This window comes from Scyliorhinus torazame, chromosome 2 (assembly GCF_047496885.1).
Source record: "Scyliorhinus torazame isolate Kashiwa2021f chromosome 2, sScyTor2.1, whole genome shotgun sequence".
In the NCBI taxonomy this organism is placed as follows: Eukaryota; Metazoa; Chordata; class Chondrichthyes; order Carcharhiniformes; family Scyliorhinidae; genus Scyliorhinus; species Scyliorhinus torazame.
Genome location: NC_092708.1, coordinates 183,878,595 through 183,902,306, shown reverse-complemented (window position 1 = coordinate 183,902,306; position 23,712 = coordinate 183,878,595). Strand labels below are relative to the sequence as shown.

The 23,712-nt window shown below is 46.3% G+C and overlaps 1 protein-coding gene across 11 annotated transcripts in view; it reads right to left on the bottom strand.

Annotated features, from left to right (window-relative positions):
- Positions 1–23,712, bottom strand: part of hdac4 (histone deacetylase 4) — a 780,143-nt gene that overhangs the window by 218,345 nt on the left and 538,086 nt on the right. For all 11 annotated transcript variants that reach the window (XM_072481039.1, XM_072481057.1, XM_072481031.1 and 8 more), the window contains 2 exons: positions 22,233–22,364; positions 1,488–1,600 (listed from right to left, as the gene is read on the bottom strand). In XM_072481039.1, coding sequence (XP_072337140.1) covers positions 1,488–1,600; positions 22,233–22,364 — 245 coding nt within the window. The remainder of the gene's footprint in view (positions 1–1,487; positions 1,601–22,232; positions 22,365–23,712) is intronic.

Below are 23,712 nucleotides of genomic sequence, written 5' to 3'. Positions count from 1 at the left end.
CGAGTTTTCAAGATAGTGACAATTTTTAGAGGTTGAATATTGAAAGAGTGTTTTAACCGATTGCTGAATCAGAAACAAGGAGGCATAAACTCAAGGTTACGAGGAATACAGAAGGGAGTGAGAAGATTTGTCCTCCCCAATGAGGAATGAGGGTTATTAGAATATGGGATGTTATACCACAGGTAGGTATTTGAGGCAGGGACTATAGCACCAAGGAAACTGGATGTGTATTTTAACATTACACATTGCTATTGAAAGGCAGAGCAATGAGTTTAGAGTAAATCGTAAATAAACATGAGCATTGGTACTAGGTTAATGAATTGAATCACTCCCTTATTGATGTCATCTCTGTGATTCCAAAGCAATTCAGTTATCATCTTGGAACATATCCCACTATTCGAGCCACCCATCCCATCCTTTCTTTCACCTACTCCATTCTCCAGCACCTCTCATGGACTTGCATGCTGCCTTTTTCCCCACCCCATTCATCAGAGCCAACCCACTTGTCATCAATTCCATCCCCGTCTCATAGCCTGTCCACTTCACCAGACCCAAACCAATATGTTTAGTGGGCAGTAGAGTATTCTTTGCATTTGTCGATGGCATAACAAGTTGCTGTTCGGAGCAACAGATTCAGGGTACTAGATCTAGCAGATCAGCCTAGTCCCCAAGCGCTCATCCTAGTATTCCAAAAATAGAATTGAAAAGCATCAGGACGAATGTTGTGCAAATGAACTGATTCAATAGGTACCAGACTGAGCAGTAAACAACATTGCTCAAAATTACTGCCATTTGACATTGTAAGTACCATTGTGGGATATCTGAGTTTTTTTCAAATTAATTATTTTTAAATTTGCTGAATAACTTCTAAAGTGGAAGGTTTATATTTCAGAAAGTACAAATTTCTTCGGAAACAAATATAAAAGGATTCAAAAACATATAAAGATTTATAACATATCTCTTATGAAATGACGTACTTCATTTTTTAAAAAACTTACAAATCATTGTTTAAGCTATAATAGGGAACAATAGCACCGATCTTGGACAATTTCAAAAACGTGGCCAGATGAATAGGCAGATAGGTGGTCGGAAGTTCATCTTGGGACTAAACGATCTAGCCTCAGTTAGTTGTTAGGACAGTGAACAGTACTTATGATTGAAGACAGTATCAGGGTAATTTATTTATGATGACTAAATAAATCTGAATCCGATTTTTACCAGGGTTTTGGGATGAAATTGTCTCGATAACTACACGAAAGACTTGACTGGTTGAATGACTTTTTCTTTTTATCTGGACATGTGCAGCATGCATGTCTAATATGGATTGAAACAGTATGATAACCGACACTTTAACTTGGATAGCCTGATCATTGGAGGATGCATTTACATGTGTTCCTATGAATTTGGGAGTATGGGGAACAAACAAACCATTTTAAAATCAGAAAGAATTGTTACCCAAAACTTCTTGTTTGCCACAGAAAGGTTACCTCAGTTGGCATATTGGTTGCTGATCCTGCTATCCCATTTTCTGTAGTGATGTTGTTGGAGCTGTTGTTGGGGGAGCTTGGGCCAGATCCAGGAGCACTGTTACAAGCTGAATCTGATCAAAGGAAAAAAACAATTAACAAAATCTCACTGAAAGAAATTTAAAGTTTAAAATATCATATCACAGTCTACTTCTGTTAAATCACAAGTGAATACAGTAATAACTACTACTGTGTTATTGATATGCCTCATGCTCCTCCATTGGCAAGCACTATATACCTTCCAAAACAAAGATTCCATATCCCATTTTCCTTTATCCACTGGACAGTGTTTTGTGCCACTTTTTACCAACTGATATCAGAATGGAGATTTGCAGGCATGAATCTAGACTACTACTCGATGCAAAAACTATGACTGCACTATCTGTACATCTACCTCCCAAGACATTCTTTGAATCAACATAACATAAATTATAGGAGCTGCTCGATTTCTCTGCTAGCCCAGTGCAAGGAATCGTTCATTTTGATTTGTTAACCCTGTCAACGCTAACTTGGGACATTCTGGGCGGGATTCTCTCAGGCTTAGCCGGTTCGGAGAATCGCAAATCGCGACGGTTTTTCACGCGATGCCGGTTCACGATTCTCACAACCAGTGAAAATGGCGTGATCGTGATCGGCGCCGCGCTGCCCAGAGAATCGTCCGAGTGGGCCCGTTCATCGATTCTCCAGGCTCCTGGGGATACTGCGGCCCAGATGGGCCAAAGTCCCGACGGCGTAACCCCAGGTCACGTCTGCATCGTTATAACCTGCTAATAAAAATCGCCAGCCAGTTGTGCTGGCTGACGATGCGGGAGCAGGAGGCGAGGGCCCAGCATGTGGGGGGACACATGTCTGTCGGGACACTGTGGTTGGGGGCGAGGACCTCCATGTTCGGTTGGGGGGGGGGGGGGGGGGAGGCGTGGGGACGACAGGGCCGCCGGCCTGGGACTGCCCGCTATGGCAGGGCGGTGCTAAAGCCACGGCCGCCATTATGGCGGCCAGGCTGATGGGCATCAACCCCGGGAGCTGGCTGAGTGCAAGCCTGCCGGATATGCGCATGGGTGCCGGACCCCCCAGGCGGCAGCCCTCCCAGCCGGCGGCACCCACCGGCGGGTATGTCCAGGGCCGCAGCCATGGCAGCCCCCTGTGAGGGCATTGCCATCCAACAGTGGCGCTAGCAGGAAGGACGGGCAATAGTGGTCGGAGCACTGAGGGTGTGGGCAGGGGTCTTGGTGCATGCGTGGCTGTGGTGCAATCACCCAACCGGGGCAGACATGTAGCCCATGGCACCTGGCTGTAGAGGGGGCCATGCACCTTCGTTAAACATGTGTACCACCCGCCCCCTGCAAATCATAATGTTTGGCACCAGCCAGCGAAGTTGGCCACCGTGGTGGGAGCCGCTGCCCTGCATGCAGCCCTGTGGCAGAGTCGGCGCAGGCGGCTCAGAGAGGCTGCGGCAGCAGTGGCTGCAGCAGAGGGCCGGGCTGCAGCAGAGGGCCGGGCTGCAGCAGAGGGCCGGGCTGCAGCAGAGGGCCGGGCTGCAGCAGAGGGCCGGGCTGCAGCAGAGGGCCGGGCTGCAGCAGAGGGCCGGGCTGCAGCAGAGGGCCGGGCTGCAGCAGAGGGCCGGGCTGCAGCAGAGGGCCGGGCTGCAGCAGAGGGCCGGGCTGCAGCAGAGGGCCGGGCTGCAGCAGAGGGCCGGGCTGCAGCAGAGGGCCGGGCTGCAGCAGAGGGCCGGGCTGCAGCAGAGGGCCGGGCTGCAGCAGAGGGCCGGGCTGCAGCAGAGGGACAGGCTGCAGAGGGCCAGGTGGCACCCGCTCAGGCTGCAGGGCCACCCGCCCGACGGGCGCAGGAGGAGGAGGACGACAACAACGAGGGCGAGGCACGGGATGAGGATACCAATGTGGATGAGGAGCAGGAGGAGGAGGAGATGAAGGAAGAGGAGGCGGTGGTGCCAAGGCGCTGGAGGCGCCCGATGAGGTCTCGTTTCTATCGGTGCCGCATGTCCTTCGGGGACCTGCTGGACAGGCCATGCAGGAGGAGACACCGGATGAGCCACCGGATGAGCCGGAAAACCGTTGCCCACATCTGCCACCTGATGGCACACCTGGCACAGCGTAGCACAGGGGGAGGACATGCTCTCCCGGTGGCCGTCAAGGTGACAGTGGCCCTGAATTTCTATGCCATAGTGTTGTTCCAGTCGCCGAGTGGGTACCTGTCCGGCATCTCCCAGCCATCGGCGTCCCGGTGCATCCATGCAGTGACGGACGCCCTGCATGACATCGTGGACCGGTACATCCAGTGGACCGTGTCCACCAGGATGCCCAGGCAGCGGGATTAGCTGCCGTGGCCAGGATACCCATGGTACAGAGGGCGATCGATGGGGTGTACGGCGCCATGCGCCCACCAGCAGAGAACAGGGACGTGTTCATGAACAGGAAGGGGACTCACTCCATGAACATTCAGGTGGTCTGTGACCACCAGATGAAGATCCTGCACGTCTGCGCCCAGTACCCGGGCAGTGTACATGACACGTTTATCCTGGCACACTCGTTCACCTCTGGTTCGAGGGATGCCGAATGGCTCCTTCTGCACTGTAGGAATTCTATGGACTTGTTACTTTGCTGTCTGGATCCTGTACAAGTCCGATTAGACAGATTTGGATGGTAAGACAGGGTGGCGGTGGAGGATTGATGGCACAAGGTTCTTTTGCATTCTTGGCAGCAGGTGGAGTTTTGGACTTTACATATGATGGTCTTAGATTTTTTACTAGAGAGACCTTGAAATTTTTATGTGGGGTGGGGTGATTAGTTTTAGGTGCGCGAGCTTGGATCTTTATTGTGGGAGTGGGTACAGATGGAAGATTCAGTGATTGTGTCATGAGAATCTGGCCAACTGTTTTGAAAGATTGGACATTCTTGCTCCAAATGGTCTGCAAGTTGGATTCTATATATATATAATATGCAACTTTAAGAGGTTGTCACCAATTCTCCCTCTAAGTTACGCCCATGTGACCATACAACCCGGATGTAACTATGCAGTCTGCTCACAAGTTGTCTCCTTTTAGATATTGCATGCACGCAGCCATGCAAAAATAAATTAGAGGTTCTGCATACTTAAACGAATAGGCTGCACACAACAAAACATAATTAGATGGGATATTTTAAAAGTAATATTTTCACAGGTTCATGTCACTGGTTGCTCCTGGGTAGTACTCTTTTCTTCTAACTTATCCTGCATCATCTAATTGGACAAGAGCATGACTAAAAGGTCATAAAAATGAAAACTTAATCCATGCCCACTGAAATATCACATATACCATGCCATATGAATTCTCTGCTCTTCACACAATGCTGACTGAAAGTACGCTATCAACATCAAATGGATAGAATGGTAAACATTACAATCAATATTCCTGTGATCTTAGCTATGGAAGGCAACTTACTACAGCATCACTTGGTGTAGGATCAGCTTTCAGGCTTTTAAAATACACTGCCCTGAGGAATTACTGGTGAAAAAGCATAGACCACTTTGTGGAGTCTACTGCCCCCTTAAGTCAATGAGATTTAGGTTTGATTCAATGAGTGGTTAATCACGGTTACTACCCAGAGTTGAACCCCTTTCTTTTGATGTGCACGCAGAGGCCCTCCTATATTTGCTTCAGTTAAGCCTCCCAATGAGCAAATGGAATGAAAATAAAATTAGACCCTCAGTTAGAACAAGGAGTGATCAGCCCACAGTAAGGGAAAATATTTGAAATGGTAAACAACAACCCACCTTTGAATAGTTAGTAAAAAAACCAAATCACTATTATTGGGAGAAGCCTTAAGCTGCGAATGCCCCCTTTGGGGGAAATTAGAACCAGGAGGCACAGATATTTAAGATGTTAAAACCTTAACTGAGGTGAAGATAAATTCTTCTCTAGTCAGTCTTTTGAGTTTTCTTTCCCAGATAGCAGAATATATTCAAGGCTGAGTTAGAGAGATTTTGATCGACAAGGGAATCAAAGGTTATGGGGGCAGACAGGAAAGTGTTAAAACACAATCAAATCAGCCATGATCGTGTTGAATGAGGGAGCAGGTTCAAGGGATCGAATGGCTTACTCTTGCTCTTATTACTGAGGATAGAAAACAGAGTAGTAATAATTGGATCATTTTGAGGATGGCAGGGGGTAACCAGCGACGTATCACAATGATCTGTGCTTGGCCTTTAGTGAGTTACAATCTATATCAGTAACTTAGATGATACATCGAAGCTCACAAGCGATGCGTAGCTAGGTGGAAAGTAAGCTCTTAGGATGTAATGAGAGAGCAAAGAGAGATATAATTATTTAAGCGAGTGGGCAGCATTTGACCGCGTATGGCATCAAGGAGCCCTAAACTGGACTCAATGGGAATCAGGTGGAAAACTCTCCGCTGGTTGGAATCATACCTGGCACAAAGGAAGATGGTTGTGGTGGTTGGAGGTCACTCATCTCAGCTCCAAGACATCACCGCAGGTGTTCCTCAGGGTAGTGTCCTAGGCCCAACCATCCTCAGCTGCTTCATCAATGACCTCCCTTCCATCATAAGGGCAGAAGTGGGGATTTTGCAGATGACTGAACAATGTTCAGCACCATTCACGACTCTTCAGACAATTAAGTAGTTTGTATCGAAATGCAGCAAGACCTGAACAATATCCAGGCTTGGGCTGACAAGTGGCAAGTTACATTCATGCCACACGAGTGCCAGGCAATGACCATCTCCTACAAGAGAGGTTTTAACCATCACCCCTTGACATTCAAAGGCATTACCATCACTGAAACCCCCACAATCAACATCCTAGGGGTTACCATTGATCAGAAACTGAACTGCACTAGCCATATTAATACTGTGGCTACCAGGGAAGGTCAAAGTCCAGGAATCCTACGGCGAGTAACTCACCTTCTGACCACCCCCCACCCAAAAAGCCTGTCCAACATCTACAAGGCACAAGTCAGGAGTGTAATGGAATGCTCTCCACTTGCCTGGATGAGTGCAGCTCCAACAACACTCAAGAAGCTCGACACCACGCAGGACAAAGCAGCCCGCTTGTTTGCTCTCCTTCCACAAACATTCAAACCCTCCACCGCCGACAAACAGTGGCAGCCGTGTGTACTATCTACAAGATGCACTGCAGTAACTCACCAAGGTTCCTTATACAGCACCTTCCAAATCAATGGCCAGTACCACCTGGAGGAGGTTCCCCTCCAAGTCACTCACCACCTTGGCTTGGAAATATATCACCGTTCCTTCACTGTCGCTGGAGCAAAATCCTGGAACTCCCTCCCTAACAGCACAGTGGGTGTACTTACACCGCAAGAAGGCAACTCACCACCACCTTCTGAAGGGCAACTAGGGATGGGCAATAAATGTTCGCCCAATCAGCGATGCCCACATCCTGTAAATGAATAAATTAAAGAAAAAGAAATGATCTACTTTGGTAGGAAGAATAGAAAAGCTGAATATTTTTAAATGGGGAGAAGACTAATAAATGTTTGCATTCAAAGGGGTTTGGGTGTCTTTTACACTAATGACGGAAAGTTAACATGCAAGTACAGCAAACGATTAGGTATGCGAGCCTTTACTGAAGGGAATTGCAGTATAAGGGTAGGGAATTCATGCTGCAACTACACATGGTTTTTGTAAGCCCACACCTTTAGTACTGTGTACAGCTTTAATCCTCATGACTAAAGAAGGATACATTTTCCTCAAAGAGGGCGAGTAGTGAAAGTTCACTGGATTGATTCCCGGAGTGGGAGGCAGTTGATTGTTGACCCATCTCTCTTTTGACAACCTACCTTGTCTTTCTCATGATACTACAAAGATTCACTAGTTTTCTTATGAATTTCTCTATTTTGTTCATTCCAAGTTTAAAAAAATATATTTTTATTAGGGTATTTGCAAGTTTTTATAATAATAACAATAACAGCGACATACACATAGTACAATAAGCATTCCCACCCCCATCCCAATCTTCACACCCCCCCAACAATAAAACAACAGTCTAGCCCTACCCCCCCTCCCCCACTTTTGGAATTCTGCTTCTGCTGACATTTTAGTTTTCCCCGAGAAAGTCAACGAACGGCTGCCACCTCCGGGTGAACCCGACCATTGAGCCTCGTAAGGCGAACTTTATTTTCTCGAGACTGAGAAACCCAGCCATGTCACTAACCCAGGTCTCTGCGCTCGGGGGCTTTGAGTCCCTCCACATTAACAAGATCCATCTCTGGGCTACCAGGGAGGCAAAGGCCAAGACGTCAGCCTCTTTCGCCCCCTGAACTCCTGACTCTTCCGACACTCCAAAGATTGGCACCTCCGGACTCGGCATCACCTGTGTTTTGAGTACCCTGGACATTGCCTTAGGGAAACCCTGGCAAAACCCTCTTTACCTTCGGGCATGCCCAAAACATAAGGACATGATTTGCTGGGCTTCCTGTGCACCTCGCATTCTTGTCCTCTACCCCAAAAAACTTGCTCATCCGGGCCACCGTCATGTGTGCCCGGTGGACTACCTTGAACAGTATCAGGCTAAGCCTGGCACATGATGAGGATGTGTTAATCCGGCTTAGGGCATCCGCCCACAGACCCGCCTCTATCTCTCCTCCTAGCTCGTCTTCCCACTTGCCCTTAAGCTCCTCCACCAGAGTTTCCTCCGATTCCAAAATTTCTTGGTAGATATCTGATACCTCCCCTCTCCCACCCATCTCCCACCCAGGTACTGGAGACTACTCTAATCCTGTATCCCCTGTGGCGGCAGCGGGGGGGAAGGCCGAAAACTGCCTTCTCAAGAAGTCTCGCACCTGCAGATACCTAAACCCATTCCCTGCTGGCAATTCAAATTTATCCTCCAAGGCTTTCAAGCTGGGGAAGCTCCCGTCTATAAATAGGTTTCCCTCATCCTCCTAATTCCTGCCCTTTGCCATCTCCGGAAGCCACCATCCAGCCCACCCGATACAAACTGATGATTATTATAAATCGGGGTCCAAACCGATGCTCCCTCCACTCTCTTATATTTCCTCCACTGCCCCCAGATTCTCAGAGCCGCCACCACCACCGGCCTTGTGGAGAATCAGGTCGGCGAGAACATGAAAGGTGCTGTTATCAGGGCTCCCAAACTAGTGTCTTTACATGACGCTGCCTCCATTCGCTCCCACACCGACCCCTCCCCCACTACCTGCTTCCTAATCATGGCTATATTAGCCGCCCAGTAGTAATTGCAAAAATTCGGCAGCGCCAACCCACCCTCCCCCCGACTGCACTCCAGCAATACCTTCCTCACTCGCGGGGTTGTACTCGCCCACACAAAGCCCAAAATAACCTTATTTACCCATTTAAAAAATGCTCTCGGGATGAAGATGGGGGAGGCACTGAAACACAAACAGAAATCTGGGGAGGACCATCATTTTCACAGTCTGTACCCTCCCCGCCAGTGATAGCGGGAGCATATCCCATCATTTAAGGTCCGCTTTCATTTGTTCTACGAGCCGGGATAGGTTTAACTTGTGCAGTGCCTCCCATTCCCATGCCACACGGATTCCCAGATATCGAAAGCTCCTTCCTACTATTCTAAATGGCAGCTCTCCCAGTCTCTTCTCCTGCCCTCTTGCCTGGATCGCGAACATCTCGCTTTTCCCCATGTTCAATTTACACCCCGAAAAATTACCAAATTCCCCGAGGATCTGCATAACTTGCCCCATCCCCTCCAACGGGTCTGAAATATACAACTGCAGGTCATCTGCGTAAAGCGAGACCCGGTGCTCCACCCCCACCCCCCCTCCTCCCCCACCCCACCCCAAACCAGCCCTTTCCAGTTCTTAGAGGCTCTTAACGCCATGGCCAATGGCTCTATGACCAGAGCAAACAGTAGCGGGGAGGGGGGTCACCCTTGCCTTGTCCCTCGGTATAGTTTAAAATACCCAGACCTCAGCCAGTTCGTACGCACTCGCTACTGGTGCCTGATAGAGCAACCGCACCCAGTCAATGAAGCCCTAACCAAACACAAACCTTCGAAGCACCTCCCACAGGTAATCCCACTCCACCCGATCAAAAACCTTCTCCGCATCCATCGCTACCACCACCTCCATCTCCCCTCCTTCTGAGGCCTTCATAATAACATTTAAAAGCTTTTGAACATTGGACGTGAGTTGCCTGCCCTTCACAAATCCCATTCGGCCTTCCCCTATCACCCCCGGGACACAATCCTCTTTCCTTGTGGCAGTATCTTAGCCAGCAGTTTACGCCCACATTCAGTAGAGAAATTGGCCTTTTGATCCGCATTGCTCTGGATCCTTCACCCGTTTCAGGATCAATGAAATCGAGGCCTGCGACATTGTTGTGGGAGGACTCCCTTCTCTCTTGCTTCATTAAATGTCCTCACCAGCAGTGGGCTCAATATCTCTGAAAACTTCTAAGAGAATTCCACTGGGTAGCCGTCAGGCCCCGGGGCCTTGCCCAACTGCATGCCCTCCAGCCCCTTGATTATTTCCTCAATCTCAATTGGGGCTCCCAGCCCCTCCACCAGGTCCTCCACCACCCTCGTGAACCTCAACTGATCCAAAAACTGCCTCACCCCCTCTACCCCAACCGGGGGTTCCGACTCTCATAATTTACTATAGATGTCCTTAAACACCTCGTTTACCCCGCTGGGCCCAGGACAGTATTACCGGCTCGACTCTTTACTTTACCTATCTCCCTAGCCGCCTCTCTTTTCCTGAGCTGGTGCGCCAACATTCTGCTTGCCTTTTCCCCGTACTCATAGATCGCCCCCCTTGCCTTCCTCAACTGTTCCACTGCTTTCCCTGTGGTCAATAGCCCAAACTCCGCATGTAGCCTCTGCCGCTCCCTCAGTAGCCCCGCGTCCGGGGCCTCCGAGTATCTCCTGTCCACCTGGAGTATCTCAACTAACCTGTCCCTCTCAGCCCGTTCCACCTTTTCTCTGTGGGCCGTATCGAGATTAATTCCCCTTTGACCACTGCCTTCAAAGCTTCCCAGACCGTCGCTGCAGAGACCTCCCCCGTATCATTTGTTTCCAGGTAGTTTTGGATGGAATTGTTCACCCGCCCACAGATCGTTCGTCTGCTAACAACCCCACATCCAGCCTCCATAGCGGACGTTGTCCTCTCTCCAAACTAACCTGTAGATCCACCCAATGTGGGGTATGATCCGACACTGCGATTGCCGAGTACTCAGTCTCCACCACCCCCGGTATTAGAGACCTGCTCAGAACAAAAAAGTTGATGCGAGAGTATACCTTGTGGACATGGGAGAAAAAAGAAAACTCCTTCGCCCTTGGCCATGCAAACCTCCATGGGTCAACTCCCCCCATCTGTTCCATAAACCACTTAATTCCTTTGTCACGGCTGGCACCCTCCCTGTCCTGAATTTTGACCAGTTCAATTCCGGATCAAGGACTGTGTTAAAATCTCCCCCATGATTAAGTTGTGTGACTCCAAGTCTGGGATCGTACCTAAAACCCGCCTCATAAATTCCACATCGTCCCAATTCGGAGCATATACGTTCACGAGTACCACCCGCACCCCCCTCCAGCTTCTCACTCACGATTATGCACCCCCCACCCCCCCCCCCCACCCCCCGTGTCTGACACGATTCTCCCTGCCTCGAATGCCACCCGTTTATTGATCAAAATCGCTACCCTCCTGGTCTCCAGCCCGGAGTGGAATACTTGGCCAAACCACCCCTTTCGCAATCTAGTCTGGTCTATAGCCTTTAGATGTGTCTCTTGTAACATTGCCATGCTGTCCCGTGTTACCAGCTCTGCTCACGTCTTCCTTGTAGAACATTGTCTTCTCACACGGTCACTTCTGGTCCAATTCTCCATTCAGCTCCCTCAAATGCGCAAACACGCAAGCCCCACCCCCCCCATCAACTTCTCCAGCATGTTCGTCACATAGGCCCTCACATCCGATCCCTCACTGCCCTCAAGGAGGCTGACGATTCTCCGGTTGTGCCTCCTGGATCTGTTCTCCAAGTCCTCCAGCTTCTCCTGCATTATTTTCTGGTGGTCATTCATCATCTCCACCTTGGTCTCCAGCACAGTTAGGTATTCCTCGTGCTCGGACACCTTTTTCTCCACCTCCTGGATCGCACGTCCGTGGGTTTCTTGACTCTGCACCACCTGATCAATCGAAGCCTTGATCGGGTCCAGCGTGTCCTTCTTAAGCTTGGCGAAGCAATCTTCAAAAAACTTCACCAGCTGCTCCATCGACCACTGTGCCGTCTCCCTGTGGTCCTGCTTCTCCGCCATGCTGTCCCGTGTTACCAGCTCTGCTCGTGTCTTCCTTGTAGAACTTTGTCTTCTCACACGGCCACTTCTGGTCCAATTCTCCATACACTGGAGGGGGATTTCCCCTCACTGTCTCCACCGATTTATCCAATAAAATCAGGAAACAAACGGGAGAAAAAGGTCCAAAAGTCCATCACAGGCCGGAGCTATCAAATGTGCGACCTACTCCTCCATGGCCGCCACCAGATGTCCTTGTTCATTCTAAGTTAAAATACTCCATCTAGTCAAAGAGTCACCCAGCACATCGAGCCCATCGAATCTGCACTAGTCAAAAACAACCACTAACTATTCTAATCCCGGGCAGCATGGTGACGCAGTAGTTAGCATTGCTGCCTCACGGCGCCGAGGTCCCAGGTTCGCTCCCGGCTCTCTGTGTTTGCGTGAGTTTCGCCCCGCAACCCAAAAATGTGCAAGCTCGGTGGATTGGCCAGGCTAAATTGCCCCTTAATTGGAAAAAATGAATTGAGTACTCTAAATTTAAAAAATTAAATAAAAAAAAAAAGATAAGAGTGTCTCTGCCTCTACCACTCTTTCAGGCAGTGTTATCCACATCCCCACCACCCTTTGGGTTAAAGGTTTTTTCCTCACATCCCCTCTAAACCGCCTGCCCCTTATCTTAAATCTATGCCCCCGGTCATCGATCCTTCCACCAAGGGAAAAAGCTTCTTCCTGTCTACTCTATCTATGCCTCTCATATTTTTATACATCTGAATCATGCCCCCCCTCAATCACCTCTGCTCTAAGGAAAATAATCCAAGTCTATCCAATCTCTCTTCATAACTAAAACTCACCAGTCCAGGCATCAGTTCTGGGACAGGGGGGACCTATACCGTTGGGATGGTCTCCGCCTGAACCAAGCTGGGACCAGTGTTCTGGCGAAAAGAGTAAATAGGGTGGTCAATAGGACTTTCAACTAGAGATTGGGGGGGGGGGGGAGGGAAGGGAAAGTCAGGGAACCAAGAGGTGAAGTAATCAGTGGGAAGCGTAGCTGCTTAGGAATACAAAAAAGCACGAAAAGACATAACTCAGGAGAGGTTACGATAGTCCCAATCCCACAAAATATGACACAGTGTATGGAAAGGCTCAGTAAACCAAGGTCCACCACACTAAGAAAACAAAAAGGGACGGTCAATAGAGAATTAAAGGTGCTACATTTAAATGCGCGCAGTGTACGAAACAAGGTAGATGAGCTTGTGGCCCAGATTGTGACTGGCAGGTATGATGTGGTAGGGATCACAGAGACGTGGTTGCAGGGGGTTCAGGACTGGCATTTAAACATCCAGGGATTCACAACCTATCGAAAAGACAGAGAGGTGGGCAGAGGGGGCAGGGTTGCCTTGTTAATTAGGAATGAAATTAAATCAATAGCACTAAACGACATAGGGTCAGATGATGTGGAGTCTGTGTGGGTAGAGTTGAGGAACCACAAAGGCAAAAAAACCATAATGGGAGTTATGTACAGGCCTCCTAACAGTGGTCAGGACCGGGGGCACAAAATGCACCACGAAATAGAAAGTGCATGTCAGAAAGGCAAGGTCACAGTGATCATGGGGGACTTCAATATGCAGGTGGACTGGGTAAATAATGCTGCCAGTGGACCCAAGGAAAGGGAATTCATTGAATGTTTACAGGAGGGCTTTTTGGAACAGCTTGTGATGGAGCCCACGAGGGAACAGGCCATTCTGGACTTAAGTGTTATGTAATGAGCCAGACTTGATTAAAGATCTTAAAGTAAGGGAACACTTAGGAGGCAGTGATCATAATATGGTAGAATTCAATCTCCAATTTGAAAGAAAGAAGGTAGAATCAGATGTAAAGGTGTTACAGTTAAATAAACGTAACTATAGGGGCATGAGGGAGGAACTGACGAAAATCGACGAGGAGCAGAGCCCAGTGGGAAAGACAGTAGAACAGCAATGGCAGGAGTTTCTGGGAGTAATTGAGGACACAGTACAGAGGTTCATCCCAAAGAAAAGAAAGGTTATCAGAGGGGGGTTTAGGCAGCCATGGCTGACAAAGGAAGTTAGGGAATGCATCAAAGCAAAAGAGAAAGCCTATAATGTGGCAAAGAGTAGTGGGAAGTCAGAAGATTGGGAAGTCTACAAAAACAAACAGAGGATAACAAAGAGAGAAATAAGGAAAGAGAGGATCAAATATGAAGGTAGGCTAGCCAGTAACATTCGGAATGATAGTAAAAGTTTCTTTAAATACATTAAAAACAAACGGGAGGCAAAAGTAGACATTGGGCCGCTCCAAAATGACGCTGGTAATCTAGTGACGGGAGACAAGAAAATAGCTGAGGAACTAAATAAGTACTTTGCGTCAGTCTTCAGAGTAGAAGACATGAGTAATATCCCAACAATTCCAGAGAGTCAGGGGGCAGAGTTGAATATGGTAGCCATCACAAAGGAGAAAGTGCTAGAGAAACTAAGAGGTCTAAAAATTGATAAATCGCCAGGCCCAGATGGGCTACATCATAGAGTTCTAAAGGAGATAGCTGAAGAAATAGTGGAGGCATTAGTTATGATCTTTCAAAAGTCACTGGAGTCAGGGAAAGTCCCAGAGGATTGGAAAATTGCTGTTGTAACCCCCCTGTTCAAGAAGGGAACAAGGAAAAAGATGGAAAATTATAGGCCAATTAGCCTAACCTCGGTTGTTGGCAAGATTCTAGAATCCATTGTTAAGGATGAGATTTCTAAATTCTTGGAAGTGCAGGGTTGGATTAAGACAAGTCAGCATGGATTTAGTAAGGGGAGGTCGTGCCTGACAAACCTGTTAGAGTTCTTTGAAGAGATAACAAATAGGTTAGACCAAGGCGAGCCAATGGATGTTATCTATCTGGACTTCCAAAAGGCCTTTGATAAGGTGCCTCACGGGAGACTGCTGAGTAAAATAAGGGCCCATGGTATTCGAGGCAAGGTACTAACATGGATTGACGATTGGCTGTCAGGCAGAAGGCAGAGAGTTGGGATAAAAGGTTATTTTTCGGAATGGCAACCGGTGACGAGTGGTGTCCCGCAGGGTTCAGTGTTGGGGCCAAAGCTGTTCTCTTTATATATTAACGATCTAGATGACGGGACTGGGGGCATTATGGCTAAGTTTGCCGATGATACAAATATAGGTGGAGGGGCAGGTAGTATGGAGGAGGTGGGGAGGCTGCAGAAAGATTTAGACAGTTTAGGAGAGTGGTCCAAGAAATGGCTGATGAAATTCAACGTGGGCAAGTGCGAGGTCTTGCACTTTGGAAAAAAGAATAGAGGCATGGACTATTTTCTAAACGGTGACAAAATTCATAATGCTGAAGTGCAAAGGGACTTGGGAGTCCTAGTCCAGGATTCTCTAAAGGTAAACTTGCAGGTTGAGTCCGTAATTAAGAAAGCAAATGCAATGTTGTCATTTATCTCAAGAGGCTTAGAATATAAAAGCAGGGATGAACTTCTGAAGCTTTATAAAGAATTAGTTAGGCCCCATTTAGAATACTGTGAGCAATTTTGGGCTCCACACCTCAGGAAGGACATACTGGCACTGGAGCGGGTCCAGCGGAGATTCACACGGATGATCCCAGGAATGGTAGGCCTAACATACGATGAACGTCTGAGGATCCTGGGATTATATTCATTGGAGTTTAGGAGGTTGAGGGGAGATCTAATAGAAACTTACAAGATAATGAATGGCTTAAATAGGGTGGACGTAGGGAAATTGTTTCCATTAGCAGGGGAGACTAGGACCCGGGGGCACAGCCTTAGAATAAAAGGGAGTCACTTTAGAACAGAGATGAGGAGAAATTTCTTCAGCCAGAGAGTGGTGGGTCTGTGGAATTCATTGCCACAGAGGACGGTGGAGGCCGGGACGTTGATTGTCTTTAAGACAGAAGTTGATAAATTCTTGATTTCTCGAGGAATTAAGGGCTATGGAGAGAGAGCGGGTAAATGGAGTTGAAATCAGCCATGATTGAATGGTGGAGTGGACTCGATGGGCCGAATGGCCTTACTTCTGCTCCTATGTCTTATGGTCTTATGGTAAATCTCCTCTGGACCCTTTCAAGTGTTATCACATCCCTCGTATAATGTGGATTCCTGAAATGCACACAATACTCCAGCTGCGGCCTAACCGACGTTTTATATAGGTCTAGCATAGCCTCCCTGCTCTTCAACTCTATGCCTCGGCTAATAAAGGCAAGTATACCATATGCCTTCTTAACCACCTGCTCTGCTACCTTGGGACAGATGTACATGCACACCAAGGTCTCTCTGATCCTCGGTGCTTTCCAGGGTCCTGCCATTTATCATGTATTCCCATGGCTTTTTAGTCTGCCCAGATGCACCTCAAACCTATCCAGATTGAATTCCATTTGCCACTGATCAGCCCATCTGACCAGCCTGTCAATATCCTCCTGTAATCAAAGGCTATCCTTCTCACTATTTACCACCCCACCAATTTTCATATCATCTACAAACTTACTGATCAGCCCTCCTACATTCATATCTAAATCATTTATATAAACCACAAACAGCAAGGGCACCAACACTCATCCCTGTGGGACCCCACTGGACATAGGGCTTCCAGTCAGAAAAATACCCTTGACCATCACCCTCTGCTTCCTGCCACTCAGCCAATTCTGGATCCACGTTTGCCAAATTTCCTTGGATCCCATGGGCTCTTACCTTCGCTATCAGTCCCCATGTGGGATCTTATCAAAAGCTTTGCTGAAGTCCAAGTAGACTACATCAAATGTATTTCCCTCATCTACACACCTGGTCACCTCTTCACAAAATTCAATCAAGTTGGTCAGACATCACCTCTCCTTTACAAAACCATGCTAACTGTTCATAATTAATCCCTGCCTCTCCATATGCAGATTAATTCTCTGTCTCAGAATTGCTTCCAATAGTTTCCCCACCACTGAGGTTAGGCTGACTGGCCTGTAGTTTCCTGGTTTATTCCTTCCTCTCTTCCTGAATAATAGTACCACACTGGCTATCCTCTCTCCAGTTCTCCAGCACCTTTCCTGTGGCCAGAGAGGAATAGAACATTACTGCCAGTGCCCCTGCTATTTCCTCCCTTGCCTCACTCAACAGCCTGGGATACATTTCATCTGACCCTGGAAATTTGTTTACCTTTCAGCCTGCCAGGCTTCTCTGTCTATCTTAATCTCTTTAATTTTATTGTAGTCCTTCTCCCGGATTTCTATGCCCACACTGTCCCTTTCACAAGTGAACACTGACACAACATATTCATTTAGAACCCCACCTACATCCTCTGGCTCCATACACAAATTACCATTGTGGTCCTACTGCACTCATTTTACTTTCCTACATCCACAATATGTTGAAACCAAGTCTCACAAATAGTTTCCTCCTTTAACTCCTGTTTCTTGCACTGCAGGCATTGGTCTTTCACCTTGGTTACACAACTTTTTTTTAAAAAGAAAGGGGAGTACTGCTTTTGCTGAAGGTTTCTCACGTCCTTACATCTAGTGGAGAAAGATCAGCCTTACTGTAAAGTGGTGAAATGTGATTTACCACCAGCAGCAGTATGATACTAATTTTTGAGCCATCTTTTTGTGGAGTCAGAGTTAGCACAAAAACAAAGGCCACATTATTGGTTGTCTCCATCCTTTCTAGATCTTGGGGCAAAGCCTTCCTTGGTTTGAAACAACATCAGCTCCCCTTTGTGACGCACCGTATGAATCAGACACAATGCATGTCAAGCCATGCTCCAATAGCATAGATCTCATAATCCTTTTATGTTTCTGAAAATTGACAAGGCCACCTTTGAATTGTTTTCAGAATCCTTTACAGAGGAAAGATAAATCCATGAACCTCTTTTGGAGGAATGCAGGAAAGCACAGGGTGGGATTCTTCGACCGTGCCCACAGGATGACCGGAAATTCCAAAGGAAGACATTTCTCCTACTCTAACACCCCTACTTGCTACTGCTTTAGAAATTTGAAATTAGAAGGATCGAAGCCTAACGATATGCAGATGAACTATACAAATTACACATGATCTTCTGGCAAGATGTACTTTTCTAGAAGGATATACCTTACATTATGAAATACAAACTAGCCACTTTTTCCATTAGAAAGGTCTAAGGGCAGCTGAAACATAGATCAGTGTCATAAACAGATCACAGCCATTTGCGTCCTATACAATTCAAATTGAAAACAGATCAATGTCTCAACATTCACCTCTATAAGTCAGATTCACGGAGAGTGGCACAGCAACCATCTGTCACTATGCAACTAATTTATGAAGTTGAAACTTTGAATTCCGTGTGCAACGATGAGAAAATGGCATTGCCACAATGGTAGTAGGTTAAGCCTATTTGTTGTCCGACATTGTTTTGAATCGCATGGTACTTTGTGGGTGATAGATTGTTCTCATCATCATTAAAATGTTTCTCTTATGCTATCCAAATGACAGCAGACTGATTTAGAACTATTATGGACCACATAGAGAAAGAACATCTATTGCCACTTAGTGTGCATTACCCCACTGAAGAGTTCTAATAAACTCCAGTCAAAATCCAATATCAATATTCCAAATTCAGGATATATTTATAGCTTCGTCCCTGACCATGTAACACTGCTATAATAGTATTGATATAAAGCTCAGGCAAAGTGGTCTCAAAACTTTTATATTTTTTGTACTTAAATGTACTTTCATTTCTTGAAGCCTAGATGGCACTACATATCTTTCTGTATCTCTGAAGATGAGTTGGACTTATTGATAACATTCCTGACAATTGGTCACATTTACACCTTTTATTGGTATATAATAAAAATCTTTATTTTCACAAGTAGGCTTACATTAACACTGCAATGAAGTTACTGTGAAAAGTCCCTCTTCACCACATTGCAGCGCCTGTTCAAGTACACAGAGGGAGAATTCAGAATGTCCAATTCACCTAACAAGCACGTCGTTCGGGACTTGTGGGAGGAAACCAGAGCACCCGGAGAAAACCCATGCAGACACAGGGAGAACGTGCAGACTCCACACAGACAGTGATCCAAGCCAGGAATCGAACCATAGACCCAGGCGCTGTGAAGCAACAGTGCTAACCATTGTGCTACCATGCCGCCACATAAGTCTATAAGCAACAGTTTTATAAACACAGATATCTAACAAATAGGGCTGTTTATTTTCCTTAGTGGTGCCATAGATATGTGGTCAGAGGCATATCTCAAAAGACTCGGTGGCTAAGGAATGGAATTTACAGTGGGGGCTGAAGACAATGCCTTTGGTCTTCTCACATTTAATTGGAGGAAATTGCTGCACATCCATCACCGGAGTCTGAACCCCCCCCCCCCCGCCCCCCTCCCCCCGCCCCCCAACGGCCAGCACGGCTGCAGGTCCGAGCTCCCGCTGGGTGGAACCATACCGGAACCACGTTGGCGGAATTCAGCCGGTCGATTGCGGAGAATCGTCGCGGGGGCCTGTTTCAACGGCCCCCAACCAGCGCCGCGTCGACCGCGTGCGGTTGGCAGTGATTCTCCGGTCCGCGGAGAATCGTGTCCCGGCGCTGCGGGTCTGAGACCCCATTCTCCGCCCCTGCGACCAAGATTTTTAAAATCATCTTTACTTCCTTCTCTTTGGAGAGTGCAATTACTATCCAGATACGCATGTGGACATTGAGTGAGACCACAGATGCAATTTGCATTGTTGAATAGGCTGGGGACATTCACTGTCTAAATTTATACAAAGAACCATACTCCATAAAGGAGTTAACACTTTAAATGGAGGAGAAGGAAGAAACAAAATAGGCACTAAGGCAAGTCTACTTTAATACAATGATATTTTCAGATATGAGGTTGGGAGGACTGCATTGTGCTTTGCTCAATGGTCGAAATATGGTTAAATTTAGTGACTGGATATGTTTATAATTAGATTCATAGATTCCCTACAGTGCAGGAGGCCATTCGGCCCATCGAGTCTGCACTATCCCTCTGAAATAACATCCCACCTAGGTCCACGCCCCACCCTATTCCCATAACCCAGTAACCCCACCTCACTTTTTGGACAGTAAGGGGCAATTTAGCATGGCCAATCCACCTAACTTGCAAACCTTTGGACTGTGGGAGGAAAATATACCCAACTTTGCAGAACAATGCCACTAGTTTTCTAGAGAATAAAAAAAATTAGTGGTTAATGAATTGCCTGAAAGAAGTGGTTTTACACCACTAGCAGTGAGCATTGACTGCAGTCAATGTACTGCATATTAAACAATAATTAATCTGCAATGACTGGAAAGACGGAATATGCATTTATGTAACATCTCATTGTATTTCCAGGACATTAGAAACATAACTATCCCACAACTTGAGTATGGAACTCTGCCTGCCCCACTAAGTCATTGTGTAATCAGACAGTATAAACCTGAAAATCAGGGATACAGGTCTTATAATAGCAATGCCAGTTGTGACTTTGTAGAACTCTCGCCTCGGAGTCAGAAGATTGTATCTTCATGACAGAAACTTGGGCACAAAGATTAGGCTGACATTCCAGTGCAGTACTGAGGGAATGGTATACAGAGGTACAATCTTTCAGTGAGACTTTAAATTGTCCTCTCAAGAAATGTACAAGATCCCATGGGACTGTTTCAAAAAAGAGCAAAGGAATTCTCCCCATTGTTCCGGACAATTCCTCAATCATAGAATCCCTACAGTGCAGACGGAGGCCATTCAGCCCATCGGGTCTGCACTGGCCCTTGGAAAGAGCACCCTACTTAAGCCCACCTCCACCCTGTAACCAAACCTAACCTTTCTTTGGACACTATGGGCAATTTTAGCATGGCTAATGCACCCAGCCTGCACATCTTTGGACTGTGGGAGGAAATCGGAGCCCCCGGAGGAAACCCATGCAGACACTGAGAGAAAGTACAAACGCCACACAGTCACCCAAGGCTGGAATTGAACCCGGGACCCTGGAAGTGTGAGGCAGCAGTGCCAACCACTGTGCTACTGTGTTGCCCTTCATCACTAAAAACAGATTATCTGGTCATTATGATATTGCTGTTTTTGGGAGCTTCCACAACACAATTTGGCTGCTGTGTTTTCTGTGTTATGACAGTGCCCACTTTTCAAAAGTACTTAACTGGTTATCAAGTGCTTTTGAACATCCTGAGGTCAGGAAAGGTGTTGTATAATGCAAATTCTTTGAATCATATGGTGTTGGAGGCTATTCAGCCCATTGTGCCTGTGTCACCTCTTTAAAGAAGCTGGCCAATTAGTACCACTTCCCTTTCGCTAAAGCAGAGCAAGTTTTCCCTTTATAAATCCTTCTGATTGTGATAAGTTAAAATCAGGTTCAATATTTCACCATGGTCTATCAATCTTTAAGTAGTTTTAGTCATATATGTTTTTGTTAAAGTTAAGCCAAAACACTAAATTTGTTCGTCGTCTACACTTTGAGGGATAATGATTTTAATTGCCTTTTGACAGCCTGTATCTTAAGTATTAAATTATTTACCATCAGGATAGTGAGTGTTATTGCCATGATTAAGAGGTATTGACAAATAAATGTAGCATTTAAAACCGTATTCTCAATCAAATTCTGCAACAAAAGTAAGAATTTGAGTTCAAATCTGTAGTGGTCACATTTACCGTACAGTGTCTGGTCAGACCCACCTGGAGAGCCACACACCATTCATATCTCTGCGACACAATGCTCCCTGCAGAGCCTTGAGGCAGTGCAGAGAACTACAATAAGCTAGAGCTCCTGCAGCTTCAAAAACAAACATCTCAAGGGGAAACATACAAGCTACTTAATAGAATAAAAAAAGTAACGTGAAACAATGCATTCGGATATGCTAGAACACTGGTTCAAAATTACAAATTAGTAAGAGATGCCAAGATACATTTCTTTACACAGACAGTGATCAATAGAATTAGTTGTCAGCAATGGTAGTCCAGAGAACAGGACACAGCTAATTCAAGAAATAGAAAGCGAGGGGTAATATGAAAACATTCAGATTGAAAGGATCAAATCACGTGAGCTGAAGGGCCCACTTCTTTTGAATAGGTCTGGCAAATTCTAAGGTATTCAAGATGATGCGTCAGGAGTGATCTTCAACAGTATTATAATAATAATAATTATCATCTTTTTATTGTCACAAGTAGGCTTACATTAACACTGCAATGAAGTTACTGTGAAAAGCCGTAATACCATAACCTCCTGAAATGTGCAGGTTAATGCGATCAACTAATACAGGGTAACTGTGGTAGGAGGCTCAAAACATTATTAAACACGTAGATGCAAATTTATACAAATTATTTAGAACTTTTTCAAACAGTAACACAATGGCTATACCAGCTCAGGAGAAATAATCTATCAGGAATTGACACCAATGTATAAACACAGGAAACACGAACAGCTGCTATTGACATACCTGGAACATCCATGGGTCTCTTTTTAAGTGTGGTTATGGCGCTGCCATCTTTTCTCCGAAGTAAAGGGCTACTTCTTCTCTCTGCCACTTTCTGTTTTAGTCTGGAGCGTACCTTTAGGTTTGGCTCAGATGCTGTTAGATCAAACACCAGAAATTACATTTTGTAACAATAATCCTGAACCTTTCGTTCAAAAGTACAATTCACTGTGAAGCAATCTGCTCCAATTAAACAACTTTAAACCAGTATAAAGCACAATTCTGTAGGGCCAGTTCAATTTTTATCACAAATTCATCTACAAACAAGGTGTTTCTTCCTCAATTCTTTCCCATCTTTTCCCAGTGTTGACTCCTCACTAGGACGACCATCAATCTGCTGGCCTCATGTGCAGGGTGTTGGCAGTCGAGTCACACAGCATTGCAACTGAACCTAACCCGATTCCCAACTGAGATCTGTACATGCTCGCTTTCTGTTTTGGTTACTGGATAGCAATTATGAGTGGGAACCAATGCGAATTTATATCTCCCTAAACCAGGGTACTGATGAGCTCAACATACTGTAGCAATATTTTGTTCTATATAGCTCTGTACCCGTTGGGTAAACCTGGTAGACCATTAAGGGGGTTGCAATAGCCATTTTAGTAAGTGGTTGATTGATTACTGTAATAGGTTACAGGTAACCACCTAAGTATAAAAACAGAAAATGCTGGAAATATTCAGCAAGTCTGGCAACATCTGAGGACAGAGAAACAGTTAACTTTTCAGATTTCTAGTATCCGCAATATATTGCTTAAACAAAATGGTTTTGTCTCTGCCAAGGCAAGTAGCCCATTGATAACAATCACATTCAATGACGCAAAGCTATCTTTCCCTTTCAGTGGCTAGGAATGATTCCCGATCACTACGCAAAGTTCATGTGTGTAACTAGCTAACAAAATGAATGTTACAAATTATGCCAGAGCTTTTACACATGGAGATAGAAAAAATGAACATTGGAATTTTTAAGAACACAAAAGGGTTATTAGGATCAACAAACATATCACTTTTGAAATGCAAACCTGACTACAGCATTTCAAATCTTTCAACAAGGTTGAAGATTTATCATAAAATCTAGTGCATGGGCCATATGTTGCTGCATGGTTTTATCTCATAACATAGGGGCTGGATGCAAATTTTAGCCCACATTTGCCATCAGAGAGAACAGCGACATGAGAGGAAAATCCGGAGAGAATCGAGAAACGTGGTTCTCTCCAGAGAAATCGATTTCCTGATTTTCCATGCCTCTCGCTGGCGACTTCACCAAGTTGACACCCACAAAGCATTATACGGGTGATGGAGAGGGGAGCGCCGAGCCCATTGAGATGGAACTTGCAGCGCCGGGGTGCAGGCAGTGAACTCCGGCGATAATTTCACAGGGGAGGGGGGGGGGGGGGGGGGGGGGGGGAGCGAGAGCCCAATGATTGCAGCGGGCGGAGTTGATATT